This window comes from Drosophila sulfurigaster, chromosome X, assembly GCF_023558435.1.
Source record: "Drosophila sulfurigaster albostrigata strain 15112-1811.04 chromosome X, ASM2355843v2, whole genome shotgun sequence".
NCBI lineage: Eukaryota > Metazoa > Arthropoda > Insecta > Diptera > Drosophilidae > Drosophila > Drosophila sulfurigaster.
In genome coordinates, this window is record NC_084885.1 from 17733329 (window position 1) to 17747359 (window position 14031).

A 14031-nucleotide genomic window follows, 5' to 3' on the forward strand; every position below is an offset into this window, starting at 1 on the left:
GAAAGTAAAACAGCGCAAAGCTTAGCTTAATTGAGTTCAACCGTTTATTTAAATTGCTTTACAACTTATTAGTCTTTGCTCTCCGCTTTCTCCGGCACCGTTTGCGTTATCCAATTCAGATAGGGCAGATTGCCAGCCTGGATGGGCAGCGATATTACCTCGGCGACGCTGTATGGATGATTCTCACGCACAAATTTGCTCAGCTCATCAATGCGTGTTGAGCGTGTCTTAATCATCATCAAATATTCATTATCCTCGTTGACTTTGCCCTCCCACATGTAGATTGACTCGATTTGTGGCATTATATTCACACAGGCGGCCAGTTTGCGCTCAATAATGCCATGGGCCAATTTCTTGGCCGACTCTTTGTCTGGTGTGGTGACAAATGCCACCGAACTGGTGCCGGCTGTATAGGTTTCATCTGCCATTTTACTGCTGGGATTCTTGATGCCAAAGGAAGTTGCTGATGGTGATGAAGTGTTTGTCGCAAAGGCCGAGCGGCTTGTGAGGGCAACTGTGGCTGTGGCAACGAGTAATAAATTTCGAGTAAATTGCCAACGGAAGGGCAGCGAACTTGCGCGTCCCAGATACTGCATTAAATGCACTTTGCTCCGCACTCGAATTGAATTGCGCAAATGAAAACAATAACAACTGACGTACTAAAGCTATAAACACATCGCCGGCACTATCGATATATCGATTTCATTCGAGCAGCTACGATGTTGTTGTTTTGTTTACAAGTGTGGCAGCACAAAAAAAAATTGTTATTAATAATTGCAAATATACAGATTTGGGTTATAAAATGATATTTTCCCCTGTAGCTTTATACTAAATAAACAAAATGAAATAAATGTGAATATTTTCGTAAAACGTCAAATTGATAACACTACACTTGATATCGAGAACCTGCTATCTAAGTTACGCGCCAAGAAAACTCAATTTTGAAAGTTTTAATTTGTTTAAAATATCTATTCTTTACATAAAGTAGTTATAGTATGTATATTTATGAAAAAAACATATTATTTTTAAGTTGCCTTAAATTGTCTGCGTGTAAAATGCAAAATAAAAAAAAATTTGTTATTTTATATTTTATAGTATGTAATAATAATAGTTCTGATTTTTACTTAAACTAAACTAATGAATTGGGGATTCTTTTGTGTGTGTGTGTTTGTTATACTTATAATTCTTAATATTTGCTCTCTTGCTCTGATTTACGTGATTTTTCCCAAGAGGCTTTTGCTACGTTCGCTTTTTGCCGCATTCTAATTTGTACGAGCTAATTTACAATCGTAAAGATCCAGCTGTTTTATTTTCTTTCTTTATATGTGTTTTGTCCAGTTGCAGTTCCATTTTCATGTCCTAGTCCGTTTCATGCTTTTCCGACTCTTGTTTGGCTGCAGCCGCATCGCCGCTCGCTGCTGTTGCTGCAATTGCTGGCGACGGCGCAGCTGCAACTGTTGATGCTGTGCTTGCCCCAGCTGTTGGCGGCGGCTGCTGCTGCAGTTGCTGCGGTGGCATTGCATGTGGTTGCTGTGACTGCGCTTGTGGTTGCTGTGGCTGCGGTGGTTGCTGCTGCTGTTGTCCACTGTAGACCGCGCCAGCTGCTGCCTCATGCATCAAACCCGGCGGCGGCTGTTGCTGTTGTTGCTGCGGTGGTGGTTGCTGTTGCTGCTGTTGTGGTGGTGGTTGCTGCTGCTGTTGTGGTTGCTGCTGCTGCTGTGCGGCACCTGGTGGTGCATTGCCTGCCGCACCGGCATGCTCGCGGGCATAGTGCAACTGGGCGTACGGTTGATAGGCCTGCAGATGTGGATAATACGGCTGGCGGGACAACGGACCGTGGCCATACTGCGGCTGATAGTAGTGTGTGTGGCCGGCATGCGCGCCTCCAGGTCCGGGGCCACCATAGTTGGCATAGCCCATGTGTGGCAGCGGTGGCGGTGGCAGACCCGGCATGCCACCGGGTGGCGGTGGCGTCGGTTGTTGCTGCTGCTGTTGTGGCGGTTGCTGTTGCTGCGGTGCCAGATGCGGTGGCATGTGCGGATGCGCTGTTGCTGCTGGGGGCGGCCCTGGCACCACATGCGCATGTGGATGCAACTGTGGCGCTGCTGTTGGCGGCTGTTGCAACTGTGGCTGTTGTTGTTGCTGCAGCTGCTGCTGCTGTGGCGGCGGTGTTGTTGCTGGCGCTTCATTCAATGCTGCTGCTGCAGGCGCTGCTGTTGTTGCTGACGGCGCAGTTGTTGGTGCTGGTGGCGTTGCTGCTATTGGCGCCGATGTTGGTGTCACTGCCTTGCCCGGCACCGTGGTCACCGATGTCACCAACACGGGCGTCTTGCTGGGCTCCTTCAGGGGCTCACTGCCAATGGCCATCGCCATGGGCAGGTCCAGTTTGTCATGCTTCATGGGCGGTGGTGGTGGTGGTACCGATGGCTTGGGCGGCGGCTCAATGTCCATGGGCTCCGGATCCGTTTTGCTCGCCAGCTCGTGCACAGGCGGCTGCTGTGGTGGCTGCGCTGGCGTTGGTTGCGGCGGTGGCGGCTGAGTTGGAGCTGTTACCACAGCGGTCGCTGTTGGTGGGACTGCAGCTGCTGCTGCTGCTCCGGGTGCCGTTACTCCTGCTCCGGGTGGTGTTGTTTTAAGCGGCTCTGCTTTGGCGCCCGCAGCTGGTGTCGCCTCAATGGCCGGCTGCGGTTGCGGCGGCTGTGGTGGCTGCTGTTCCTCCTTACTGCGATTGGGCGCCTCCTCCAGCCGCTGACGATCCCGCCGTATGTCTTCGTACATGCGATGCACCATCTTCTGGAATGTCTCTTCGTCGACGGCCGGTTTGCAGTGACGCTTCAGCTCCTCTTGAAAAGCATCGCTCGACTCCAGCATGCGTTGCTTTTTCGCCTCGAATTTCTCCTCCATTTGCTGCAATTCCGCCTCCAACTTGGTCTGATGCATGGTTAACGAGCTGACCTGACGCTTTAGCACTTGCATTCGCTGTGTGGTCACCACTGAACGCACATCGGGCACCACAGCTTCGGAAAAGATCTCGTTGATTAGCCGATGGTTGCGCAAATAACGTGCATAGGCCATGTGCTTGGCCGTATAGCCCTCATCTACATCATCCTCATCCTCGGCGGGCTGAATGTCAATGCGACGTTCGTGCTGACTTTTGCTGCCGCCGCCACGCGAGGGCGTCTCATGGACATCGGCCACCTCGGATTTGACCTTCGATTTGGCCGAGATGTAAGCCTGGTAGGCGGGCGTCTGATGATACGCCTTGAGGGCCTTCTCATACTCCAGCTTCTCAGCCTCGTACTCATCGATGAATTCCATTTTCTCTTCTTCGGTTAATTGCTTCCACATGGCGCCAATCTTTTTGCCCAGCTCCCACAGCTTGAGTTCGGGATGTTGCGCCTTGACGCTGTCCCAAACACGCTTGGAATACCGCATATAGGGCAAAATGGGTTTCTCTGGCGGCTTTGGTGGCTTGGGCAGACGTGATTCGTTCTGTTGCTTGCTGCTCGACGATTTGGTGACTTTCTGTGGCGTAAACGCTGGATTGCCATAATTGCTGTGCGTAAATATGGGCGTTTGATCCTTATTGCGGTCGGCGCCACCGCCGCCACCAGATGAACGCGAACGACTGCTGCCACCTCCACCACCACCGCCGCCTCCTCCACCACCTCCGCCGCCGCCACCTCCACTGCCGCCTCCTCCGCCACCAATGCCGCCGCCAACGACGCCGGCTCCACTTGGCACTAACGAAGTTACCGGTCCAACGGCGATTTGCTTGTAGTTGCTCGGCAGCGCCATGTTCATTAACATATAGGCAGTGAAATGTGCAGTCTTCTTCGTATGCAACTCAAATAACAACAACAATTATATTATATTATTATGTGTTTAGAAAAAAATTAAAATCATATAAATTCACGCGGACGCCATTGATGGGTTTTTCTCTATACTGAAAATTAGAGATGGTAGTTGACGCGTCACAACAACAGTCGAGCTGCGATAAATTTGCGGTGTTCTGCAACACTGACATTCGCGCACATTCAGTTCAGATAGAGCGCTGTATTTTTTCACTATAAAATTTATTACCATTTATTGTCGAAAAATTTGCGGAAAAGAACAATTTTTATCACATAAAATATATCTTTTAGTATTATTATATAATTTTATAATTGGGACTAGCCCAATAAGGCATTTATCACGTAAACATATAATTTCTCAAATTAATTATTATTTCATTTTGCGTACATTGTACCCAAATATTTAATTTGTTGTAAAACAAAATATTTTGTATAAATTAAATTAACAATGTTTTGCTATCGATTTACTGTTAGCAAGATTTCTTTATACATATGACAGTCCGGCAACTCTATCGATACCTCAGCTGGCAACGCCGCATCGTGCTAGGCACAAATAACAAAAACAAAACAGTGCTCAGCTATAAATTACTAAGGAAATAAACAAAAATTATGAATGCGGCACGCAGGTTGCTACGTGTGGCACACATCTTGCGGCACAGCAGCCACAACTACAAAAATGCACTTGCCGCAACACAATCTATAAACTATGCCGGCACAATGGCCGCAATCAACAAAAGTGTAGTTCCAACAAGCTGTCGTTTCTATAGCCAGCAGAAAACAGAGGAAACAGTTGATGGCACAGCCGAGCTGGACAGTGCCACCTATGAACGTGTATGCGCCGAGACGTTGGACGCGCTGTCCGATTACTTTGATGAGCTGACAGAGAACGCCAGCGATTTAATTGGCACAGATGTGGCTTATGGCGTGAGTACTCTACAGAGAAATGCGATTACATCATATAATTGCAAATGATTTGGCAGGATGGCGTCTTGACTGTGAATCTGGGACAGACACATGGCACCTATGTGATCAATCGTCAGACGCCCAACAAACAGATTTGGCTCAGTTCACCGACAAGCGGCCCAAAGCGTTTCGATTACGTTGCCGGCAAATGGATCTACAAACATAGCGGCGAGTCTTTGCACCAACTGTTGCAGCTGGAGATTGGAAAGATTATTAAGAAGCAGCCGGTGGACTTTATGCAATTGCCTTACTGTAGCTGAAAGCTGAAAATTTGTTCCAAGGCAACAATATAAATACACTTTACTATACATAGTTTATACACTCGCTTGTGTGATGCTGCCGTTCTTTATTGCTAATTTCAAACATTTATTTCACTCGATTTCATACATAGATATTTAGTATGTGTAGTTTATTCAGTTCCAGTTGCGGCTAGAAAAAAAACTTAACAATACTTTTATATTTATGCAAAAAAAGGTATAATCAAATAATGAGAGTTGCAAGTTAAGTTTTAGTGATGTCCGCCAAACATGTTGTTGCCGCTGTTGTTGTTATTGTTGTAAGATGATTGCTGTGGCATGTAGTTCTGCTGCTGTGACATGTTGTTGTATGCCCCATTATTGGCCCAGGGATTAATGGCAGCACCGCCATAAGCCTGATGCTGCATTTGCTGCTGTCCATAGGCATTGAAATTGTTCATGCTGTAGCCACCGGGCGGTTGTTGTTGCTGCTGTTGCATGTTTTGATAGGAATTAGCAGGATTGCTGGCAGGAGATAATGGTTGTTGCTGTTGATGCTGCTGATCGCCATCATAGTCATAGAAACGATCACCTGGAAAACAAGGACGCTTATTGCTCCCAAACGATTGCTGTGGCATCTGGCGCTGCTGCTGCTGTTGTGACTTGTTTGCTTGATGGCTGCTGTTGTTGGTCAGCGTGCCCATCAGATTGGCAATGATATTTTCGGTATCCTTGAGCGATATCTTTGCTGATGCCGCCGGCTTAAAGGTCAAGGCATTCGCTGTCGATGGCAATCCACCAATTTGATTGAGGCCACTTGTCGATGTCTTATTGTTGTTGTTGCTGCCGTTGTTGTTGTTGGTGTTGCTGTTGTTGCCGCTGAGCAACGTGGACTTTTTGCCATTGGCATTCGTGTCGTTTGCCTTCTTGATCAGATCACCGAATTCATAATCATCATCTTCGTCATCTTCATCTAGCGTAAAGTTGCGCATCGGCAACTTGCTAGCAGATGTTGTTGCTGTTGCTGTTCCCAGCTGCTGGTCGCCGCTCTTGCGTCGCATTGCGTCCAAGGAACTGGCTGTGGTCTTGCGTGTGCCACCAGCTGCAGTTGCAGAGGCAGCAGCGGGTCGCACATTGGCCACGACACGCGACAGATAATCACTGCAGGATTCGCCGTCGCTGCTCAGCTCGGCCACATTCACGTATTTGCGCAAACGCTCGACACGCGCCGGCTCCAAGACCTCCAGCTTCCGCAGATGGCTGACCAGATGCACTTGCTCCTCATTCGACAGGAATTTAAAGTTCTGCAGCAATGTTTGCATATCGGAATCGGTTAACGATTCCATGCCATTGCTGGATTCGTTAACAAAGTTCTGTTGCTGCTGCTGCTGTTGTTGCTGCTGTTGTTGTTGCTGCTGCTGCTGCTGCAGCTGATCGTTACTGTTGTCCTTGGCAGCAAAATGGTTTTCCACCTCTTGGATCAGGGCTTTCAAATCAATATTATCCTGATTGCAAATGGGCTCCGAATCGAGCGACATATTCAAACCTAAGCGGGTAACAGCTTCGCTGAAGTTCAAGCCGCTATTGAGGCTGCGATCCGTTTGACGGCGTGCGTGATGCGTCTTCGCCAGCAGCGTGAAGAAGTGCAGCAAACGATTCATATCATCGACACTCACATCATCCACACCGTTCACAATCAGTGCGTTGGCCAGCTTCGATGACACCAATTGTCTGTCGTAGGGCAGCTGATAGTCCCTCGAACTCTTCTTGGCCAAGTCGACGCCATGCCTGCCGGCATCCGCTTGGGCGCCCGTCTCCTTCACATCTGCAAGCAAAGGCGTTTTGGGGGGAGTCGAGTAAAAAGGCGTGATTAATTAAATTTGATTAAAGCGGTAGCGTTTTCAACTAAATCTGATAAATGTTGCATTCAACAGTCGTTGTTATACATACGGAAAATAAATGTACAGCATATTGCCGATAATTGCCATTACATTTATTTGCACCTCTCGGATAATTGCCAAACAAGACTTTATGTAAATCGAAATGGTTTGACATTTTATACATTAGACAACAATTTTACATCACATTATTATATTTAAATGCATTGCACATAAGTGCAACTAGAGGATTATTGCATAAATTTTGAGGTAACCAATTTGGTTTCTGACTATACAAAGCTTTGCAAATAAATTTGACTTAAAAAAAAATATTGTTTAATCAAGTTTTGTTGTCGCAAAAATTGCAGTTAAGTGCACAACAGCTTCTCGATTTTATAAAAGTATAATTTAATGCTCAAACATTATTAAGTTATTCCACTTAACAAAAATAAAATATAATTATTTTTTCTTTAAATTTCACATTACACATTATTGCAATTTTGTTTTTTTTTTTTTCTTAGGTGTGCAATTATCGGCATTATGCTGTAACTACAAACTACAAAAATTACATACAGCTTTTACCCAGGGCTCGACGATGACGACGATGATTCGACAGGTCACTTGAAAACAGGGAATTAATCATATAACTGTACTTTAACATTTTCCCTTTTATTTATTCGTTGTTCTCATACTTCGATTTTCTTTTTTTTTTCATTTTTATCAACACTATGCGCACTAAAACTAATCTGATGTAGCTCAGCGGGAACCCAAAACTACGAACTCGATCCGATTACGATCTCGATCCCGTAACCAAATCATTATTAAATTTAATTTAATAATTGTTTTGGTTTGTTAATGAAACGCAAAATCTAAGAGATTTGAATTTCGCTATATACATTTTTAGCTGCAAGTACGGCAAACAATTGAAAAATCATTTGCTTCATATATTACAAAGATCATTTTTGTTGTTAATGGTATTAGTGCTTAATCTTAATTTTAGAAGAGAAGAAAATTGCGAAATAGTTGAGGCAATCCGTTTATTCGAAATATTTGCTTTATTATGAATTTATTAATTCTGAAATCAAGATAAACTTTGTTCTTTATTAAAAAAAAAACAAAAAACCAAACAAAGTTTGAAATCTTATTTGTAGATCACAGCTTTATTGGCTTTCCCAAGTGAAATTGGAAAAATGTTTCCTAAAAATCAAAAAAAAAAAAAATTTTTCAAATCTCATCAAGAAATGAGATTAGATATTTAAAAACATTCTCAACTTTTCTCACACGGAAACTTAATGAAAACCGCACGAAATTGGAATTATTTCCGATAGAAATGTGTTCCCGAGATTATTCTATTAGATATATCCCCATATATTTCAGCGAAATAGGCAACGCGACACTACAAACCGAAATCGAGGAGAAGCATTTCCAAAACAGTTTTCCGACAATTCCCATTTCAACACTTGAGGGTTTAAATACTTACCTTCAATCGGTCGATCCAAGTGGAATCTGAAAACTGTTCGAAAACGATAACGAATGCTGTTCAACTTACCCTTGGATGTGACTTGAAAGATCACGGTGGCAATGTTGCTGATTAACTTTTTTACAACGCGCACTTTTTGTGGATCATCGAGCACTTCGGCAATGAGAATGCCCTTCAGCTTCTCCTTGATCGTCTCCATGAACACACAATTGTCCTCATTCAGCAGCAAATCATCGGCCGCATTCGGTTTAATCTTCTCCATTGCCAGCGCCTTGCTTAGCATATTAAGCGCTTTCGGTCCCAAGCTGCCCAAATGATCCTCGAGCGCCGACAGCATACGCAATACGGTGACCACTGTAATGGGACCCTCGGGCTCTTCCCTCTCCCTATAATAATCATCACGTCCACGATCACGATCGTAATCATCGTGACCGCGTGAACTGTGTGATTTATCGCGACTCCGGCTGTACGGCGAACGTGAGTTGCGCCGATGAGATGAACGCGAACGGGAACGCGAGCGTCTGGTACGTCGTCGCGATGCCATCGGTGATCGTGACCGGGAACGTCCCCGGCCCAAGCGACGGCCACGTTTCGGTGACTCGGAGCGCGACAAACTGCGTCCATAGGGCGGACGACGATGTGGTCGTGTGGCCGATGGCGCTGACGACGCCTGCTCATCGTCGCTAATGTCAATGATGGCCTCGCTGGACATGCCAGAGCCACCACCGTTGCCGACACGATTATTTGACGAGCGATAGTTGGGCTTTCGACGCACACCAAGCGTTGCGGCAGCTTGTGTGCCTGTTGTGGTGGCCGCTGCATTGGCACTCCCATCTTTTGGACTATTCACGCGAATTTTGTAACGTTCCATCAGCAATTTGGTGTTCTCTTCGTCCTCATCGCCCAGCTGGAATTTCTCTTGCAGCTCTTTCTTGATCTTATTGGCAGCGATATTGAAGAGTTCAACGCGTCGATCCTTCCAGTAGCTAATCCATTCGGGTTTATAGTCATAGCTATTCGGATCACATTTCTTCTCCTCCTGCAGCTGCTTGTAGCGGCGATTCCAAAACTGTTTCCATTCATCTGAATAGTCGGGATGCTTCTCCGGACTCGATTCATAAGTTTCGGTCACATCGCGCAATTGTTTCAGCTGCGCTTCGAGTACACAACGAAACTTCTCCCATTTGTAGCGCTCTTGGGCAATCTGTGAGGCCTGCATCGACAGCTCCTTGGGTGTGGGCAACACCTTATGGCCACCAGTTGAAGTCACTGCGCCTGCTGCTGGCACAGCTGTTGGCGCCGTTGTTGTCAGCTTCGGTGGCGGCGGAGAACGATTCACAGCACGATATGCTGGCTGTTGTTCCTCCTGTTTTTTGCTTGGCTTCTTCGCATTCGGCTGCTGTTGTTGCTGTGGCGGTTTGGGCGAAAAATTTACATCGTCGTCGTCGCTGGAGATTGCATCTAATGTTTTTGAATGTGATTCTATTGGCGGCTTTGCGTCGCTAATAAACTGACGCATCTCTTTGAGGAAATCTGGTCCATAGCTTTCATTGTAATGGTATTTATGGCGCACCTGGGCACAAATCTTGGCGCGATAACGACGAAAATCGCCGCCAGCAATGGCCAGGATCTGTGTACTGCGGCCATACTGTTGCTCAACGATCTGCATAAATTTTGTGGTGACATTCAGCACTTGTTCGTTGGAATTCGAAGAGGAGCGACGCATCTGTTGAAGCAGGTCGTGCGCCTTTTGATAGTGGTTTCGCAGATAGTTGGTGCGATGCGTCACCGAGGTCCAATGTATGAAGATGGAGCGCACATCGTTGCACGTATTGCACAGCACACAGAAATAATCGGGACGCATCTGACCGTTCTCATGCAGCTCCACAACGTATTCGGTGCCAATTAAGGGGCCATCGTTAAAGGATTCAATCTGCTTCTGGATGTCAGCTGGGCGTCCGAAATCATCCTCAAAGCCCGGCGGCACTGGCTCACCGGCTAAATAGCTCATGATTTAGTGCAATCAATCAAATAGAATCTGCAAGAATTGAGTTTAGTTCGAAGCGTTCTCTCGTACACAATAATAAATACAAATAGATAACAACACACGCTTAGAGATTGTGACATGAGTATGACAAGGACGACAATATAGTGCCGCCTAAGTTATCGATAGCATAAACAACAATTGCCAGTCTATGACAGTTGTAATTTAGCGCAATTCGATAATCAATTTTGCCATAAACATTTACACGCATATATATTTTTAATTGAGAACATTTTAAATATCTGTTCTGCGCCAATCTCTAAATGTAACATAATCGCCGTTTGGCCAAATTACCTTTTGCCCCGTTCACTTCGACCTGTGTTCACACACTTTGTGGTTTATTGTTTGCACTTCTCTGATGAAAAACAGGCAAAATAAATACGTAAATAACGCGTTTGTTAATACACTTGCACTTTCATGCACTCACACACACACGCGTACGCTCGCACAGAAACAATTTGCGAAAAGCGGCTCCTTATTTACTTTATTTTGTTTTTCTTTTTTTGCTGACCACAAATTGGAGTTTGTTGCAAACAAATGCTGCTATGTTTGTCTGGTATAATATCTTGTTTTACTTACAGCGCTAATTACAAGTAGCTCAATTAAAATGTACACTGAATCAAGTAAAATGTATATTAACAAACAAAACGTATTTGCAATAAAACTTGTTTGTTGCTTAAATAATTGTCTGGCATGCACAACACACAATATCAACAGGGACGAAAAATTATGATGTGTAGCAGTGTTGACCAATTTCGTTTTATCTGAATTCGATTGAAACGTACTCGCGCCAGTGTTGTTTCACGCCAGTATTGTTTTTGAAATCGAAATATATCAAGGGAGAAAATATACTATATTGGCGCAAGTTTACATTTTGAATTGCATCAGGTTTTGTAATGTTCAATTTCAAAATGAAAAACGAAATATTCCAAGGTGGGAAAATAGGCTTTATCGGAGCAATTATCAATGTGCCACAATTATCGATTAATTATTTTGACCTTAGCTTTGCAATGTTGAATAAACAGTTATTGGCGCAAATTTCAATTTACCATCGCTAGCTATTCGCCATATTGTCATCTTTTGGCGCTAAAGTTGTGAATTAAGTTTTCACGGTTTATTTAAACTTTGAGTATTTGCAATTATTACATTCGCTGTACTAATATCAATATTGAGCAAAGTTCTCAACGCATTTTTTTTTTGTTTGCGTGTTGTTTTTTTAAGTGTGTACAAAATCAATTATGTGTGTCTGTGCAAAATCAAATTATGCATTTCTTGTGGCCATTAAAATCTGTCGGATTTTGTGAAATATAATTAGGCAGGATGTCCATCTATGCCCATGTCTAATATTAATGCTGTTCGTCCATGCCGTGACATTTTTGATGAAGTTTGCTGCACTTGAGCCCCCCTGGCAGCTTAACGCACTTTGCCTTTGATAACTAATGCGTTAATGCCTCAGAGCACATCGAGCATTATGTACACATTCACATTCACATTCACATTCACACACACACATGGACACGAGTATGCGCTCGCTAGTGTGTGTGCGAATGTGTGTTTTTGTATGCAGTGCCTCGACCAAACAACAGGGCGGCCAAATGGCAGCACGTCCCAAAACAATTTTGCACCCACCCACCCCAAATTAAAAAGTATGTGTAAAAGAGTGAGAGAGAGAGAGAAAGATAGATAGATAGAATGAGGAGAGGGGGAACGAGTAGATTGGAAAACGTGTGCTGTGATAGATGTAACACGTAGGGCATTCATAACTGCAAATGAAACGAAGGGGGGAGGAGCGGCATTAATCGCAACACGATGATGATGATGATAATGGCAAAATAAGCGAGTTCACAATGAGTTGACCATATGCGCACATAGACAATCAAATGTTGTGAAACGGAATCCACCCAAAAAGCGACAACGACAACGACAACTGGTGCAACTGGTATAACGACGGTATACACGGAGATGTATCATCAGAGACCGGCAGCAGTCAGTTCACATTTAATGAACACAACGTTGACATGAGTTATGGGCCATTTTTCCTTCTTCTTCTCTTATTTTTTTTGACAACGAAAATTGCGAATCAGCACAGCTGTTGAGCTCTGTGGTCGCCGCCACACTCTCCCTAGGGGCGGGAATGCAAATGCTATTTTGCATTACAATTTTCGAATGAACAGAAGCCTCCTCCTCCTCCTCTTCCTCCTCGTCTTCTATCCTCCAATCGATCCACGCGACAGTCAAGACGAAGCTGAGCCACATTCCGATTACGGTGAATGCAGACACATCCAAAGGGGGTGTAGCGGAGGGTTAGAAGAAATGGGGAGTAGACACCCCTTTTCTTTTTGCGAAATCAGAATCAGCTAAAAAGATCTGCCCGATATTGCCGCTTAACATAATGTCTTTTAGACAAAGTGGCAGACGCAGACATATCGTCTACTTCGCTCTCAATGTATCTCTCTCTCTATATTTGTCCATGCCACAGTTTGCTGCACAACTTTGTCATATCGTTTGGAGCTGCAATTATGCTGAGGTAAGTACTTTATTTCTTTGATCTCTATGAATTATTGCTGAGATACACAATCAAAATGAAAATTGCATTCCTTAGCAGTAAATAAACACCATCATAAACACTTTTAATATGTTTGCATAAAGTTCATAAAATGTTGCAATTTGCCATTGCAATTGTGTTTATTTACAAATTTTATATTGAGCTGTAAATTCATTGCAAAATACAAACACTGTCATTAAAACTTTTATTTGCAAATCGTTTGTGAAAATTTCGAAGTTTGAAATTGCAATAGAAATGTTTTTAGGAACTTTTTCCATACTTCATAAAGAAGATCAACTATTTTCATTGAAGAAATATATTGAAGAAGACTTTATTTTTTAAATTTAGTTTGGGTATTTGTTTATTTGATACATCCCAGAGAAAATATTATTAGTATTATAATTAATTTTTCGAAAAAATTCAGAATAAACATAATTTTGAATTTTAATTTAAATTTTTATATAAAAACTAAAAATAGCTTAATATATTTTTAAGCTTTATGTTAAGAATTTATTTAAAGTACTCGAAAAACTAATCGCTGAAAATATTTGAAATTTTGTTGTGAATTGCATTAATTCATATTTTCCAATCGCTTAAAATTCTCAAACCTCATTTAAGTTTTAAGTTTTAGATTCTTAAACTTGGCAGGTTAGAAGAATTAGAGTATTATTTAAGGTCTTCGGTATAAAAATGTCAAATAAAACTTCATATTTTTTAAGCTTTACGTTAAGAGTTTATTTAAAGTACTCGAAAAACTAATCGATTAGAATTTTAATAGTTTTTGTAATGCATTTCATATTTTCCAATCATTCAAAATTCTTAAACGTGATTTAAGTTTTAGAAGAGTTAGACTATTAGAGTATTTAACGTCTTCGGTCTGACGGCAATTAAAATGTCTTTGTTCAAGTTTGTTTTTGTAGTTGGTTTTTGTGTTTTTTGTGTTGCGCTTCACAACAAGATTTCTTGGCAAGTTGTGCGCAATTCATTAAGCGAAATCTGCTCGAATGCGAATAATGCAAATTGCTCTATTTC

General features: G+C 43.3%; 4 protein-coding genes across 5 annotated transcripts; 1 reads left to right on the top strand and 3 right to left on the bottom strand.

Annotated features, from left to right (window-relative positions):
* Window positions 1-21: 21 nt before the first annotated feature.
* LOC133848403 (protein CutA homolog) lies at window positions 22-746 on the bottom strand. Its single transcript, XM_062283959.1, has one exon. It carries the CDS (start codon window positions 594-596, stop codon window positions 69-71), a length of 528 nt encoding a protein of 175 aa, XP_062139943.1. The 5' UTR covers window positions 597-746; the 3' UTR covers window positions 22-68.
* Window positions 747-1159: 413 nt separating this feature from the next.
* Window positions 1160-3945, bottom strand: LOC133848397 (trithorax group protein osa). The gene has a single exon (XM_062283953.1). It carries the CDS (start codon window positions 3808-3810, stop codon window positions 1360-1362), a length of 2451 nt encoding a protein of 816 aa, XP_062139937.1. The 5' UTR covers window positions 3811-3945; the 3' UTR covers window positions 1160-1359.
* A 432-nt stretch (window positions 3946-4377) lies between these two features.
* Window positions 4378-5134, top strand: LOC133848402 (frataxin homolog, mitochondrial). Its single transcript, XM_062283957.1, has 2 exons — window positions 4378-4778; window positions 4835-5134. The coding sequence occupies exons 1-2, from the start codon at window positions 4464-4466 to the stop codon at window positions 5075-5077; spliced, it is 558 nt and encodes a 185-aa protein (XP_062139941.1). The 5' UTR covers window positions 4378-4463; the 3' UTR covers window positions 5078-5134.
* LOC133848396 (uncharacterized protein CG7065) lies at window positions 5128-11196 on the bottom strand. Of its 2 annotated transcripts, XM_062283952.1 has the most exons (4): window positions 11034-11195; window positions 10749-10809; window positions 8480-10448; window positions 5128-6878 (listed from the first exon to the last, which is right to left on the bottom strand). In XM_062283952.1, the coding sequence occupies exons 3-4, from the start codon at window positions 10419-10421 to the stop codon at window positions 5326-5328; spliced, it is 3495 nt and encodes a 1164-aa protein (XP_062139936.1). In that variant the 5' UTR covers window positions 10422-10448; window positions 10749-10809; window positions 11034-11195; the 3' UTR covers window positions 5128-5325. The 2 variants fall into 2 exon arrangements, with proteins under 2 accessions (XP_062139936.1, XP_062139935.1); XM_062283951.1 differs by having other exon boundaries at window positions 10749-11196.
* Window positions 11197-14031: the final 2835 nt, after the last annotated feature.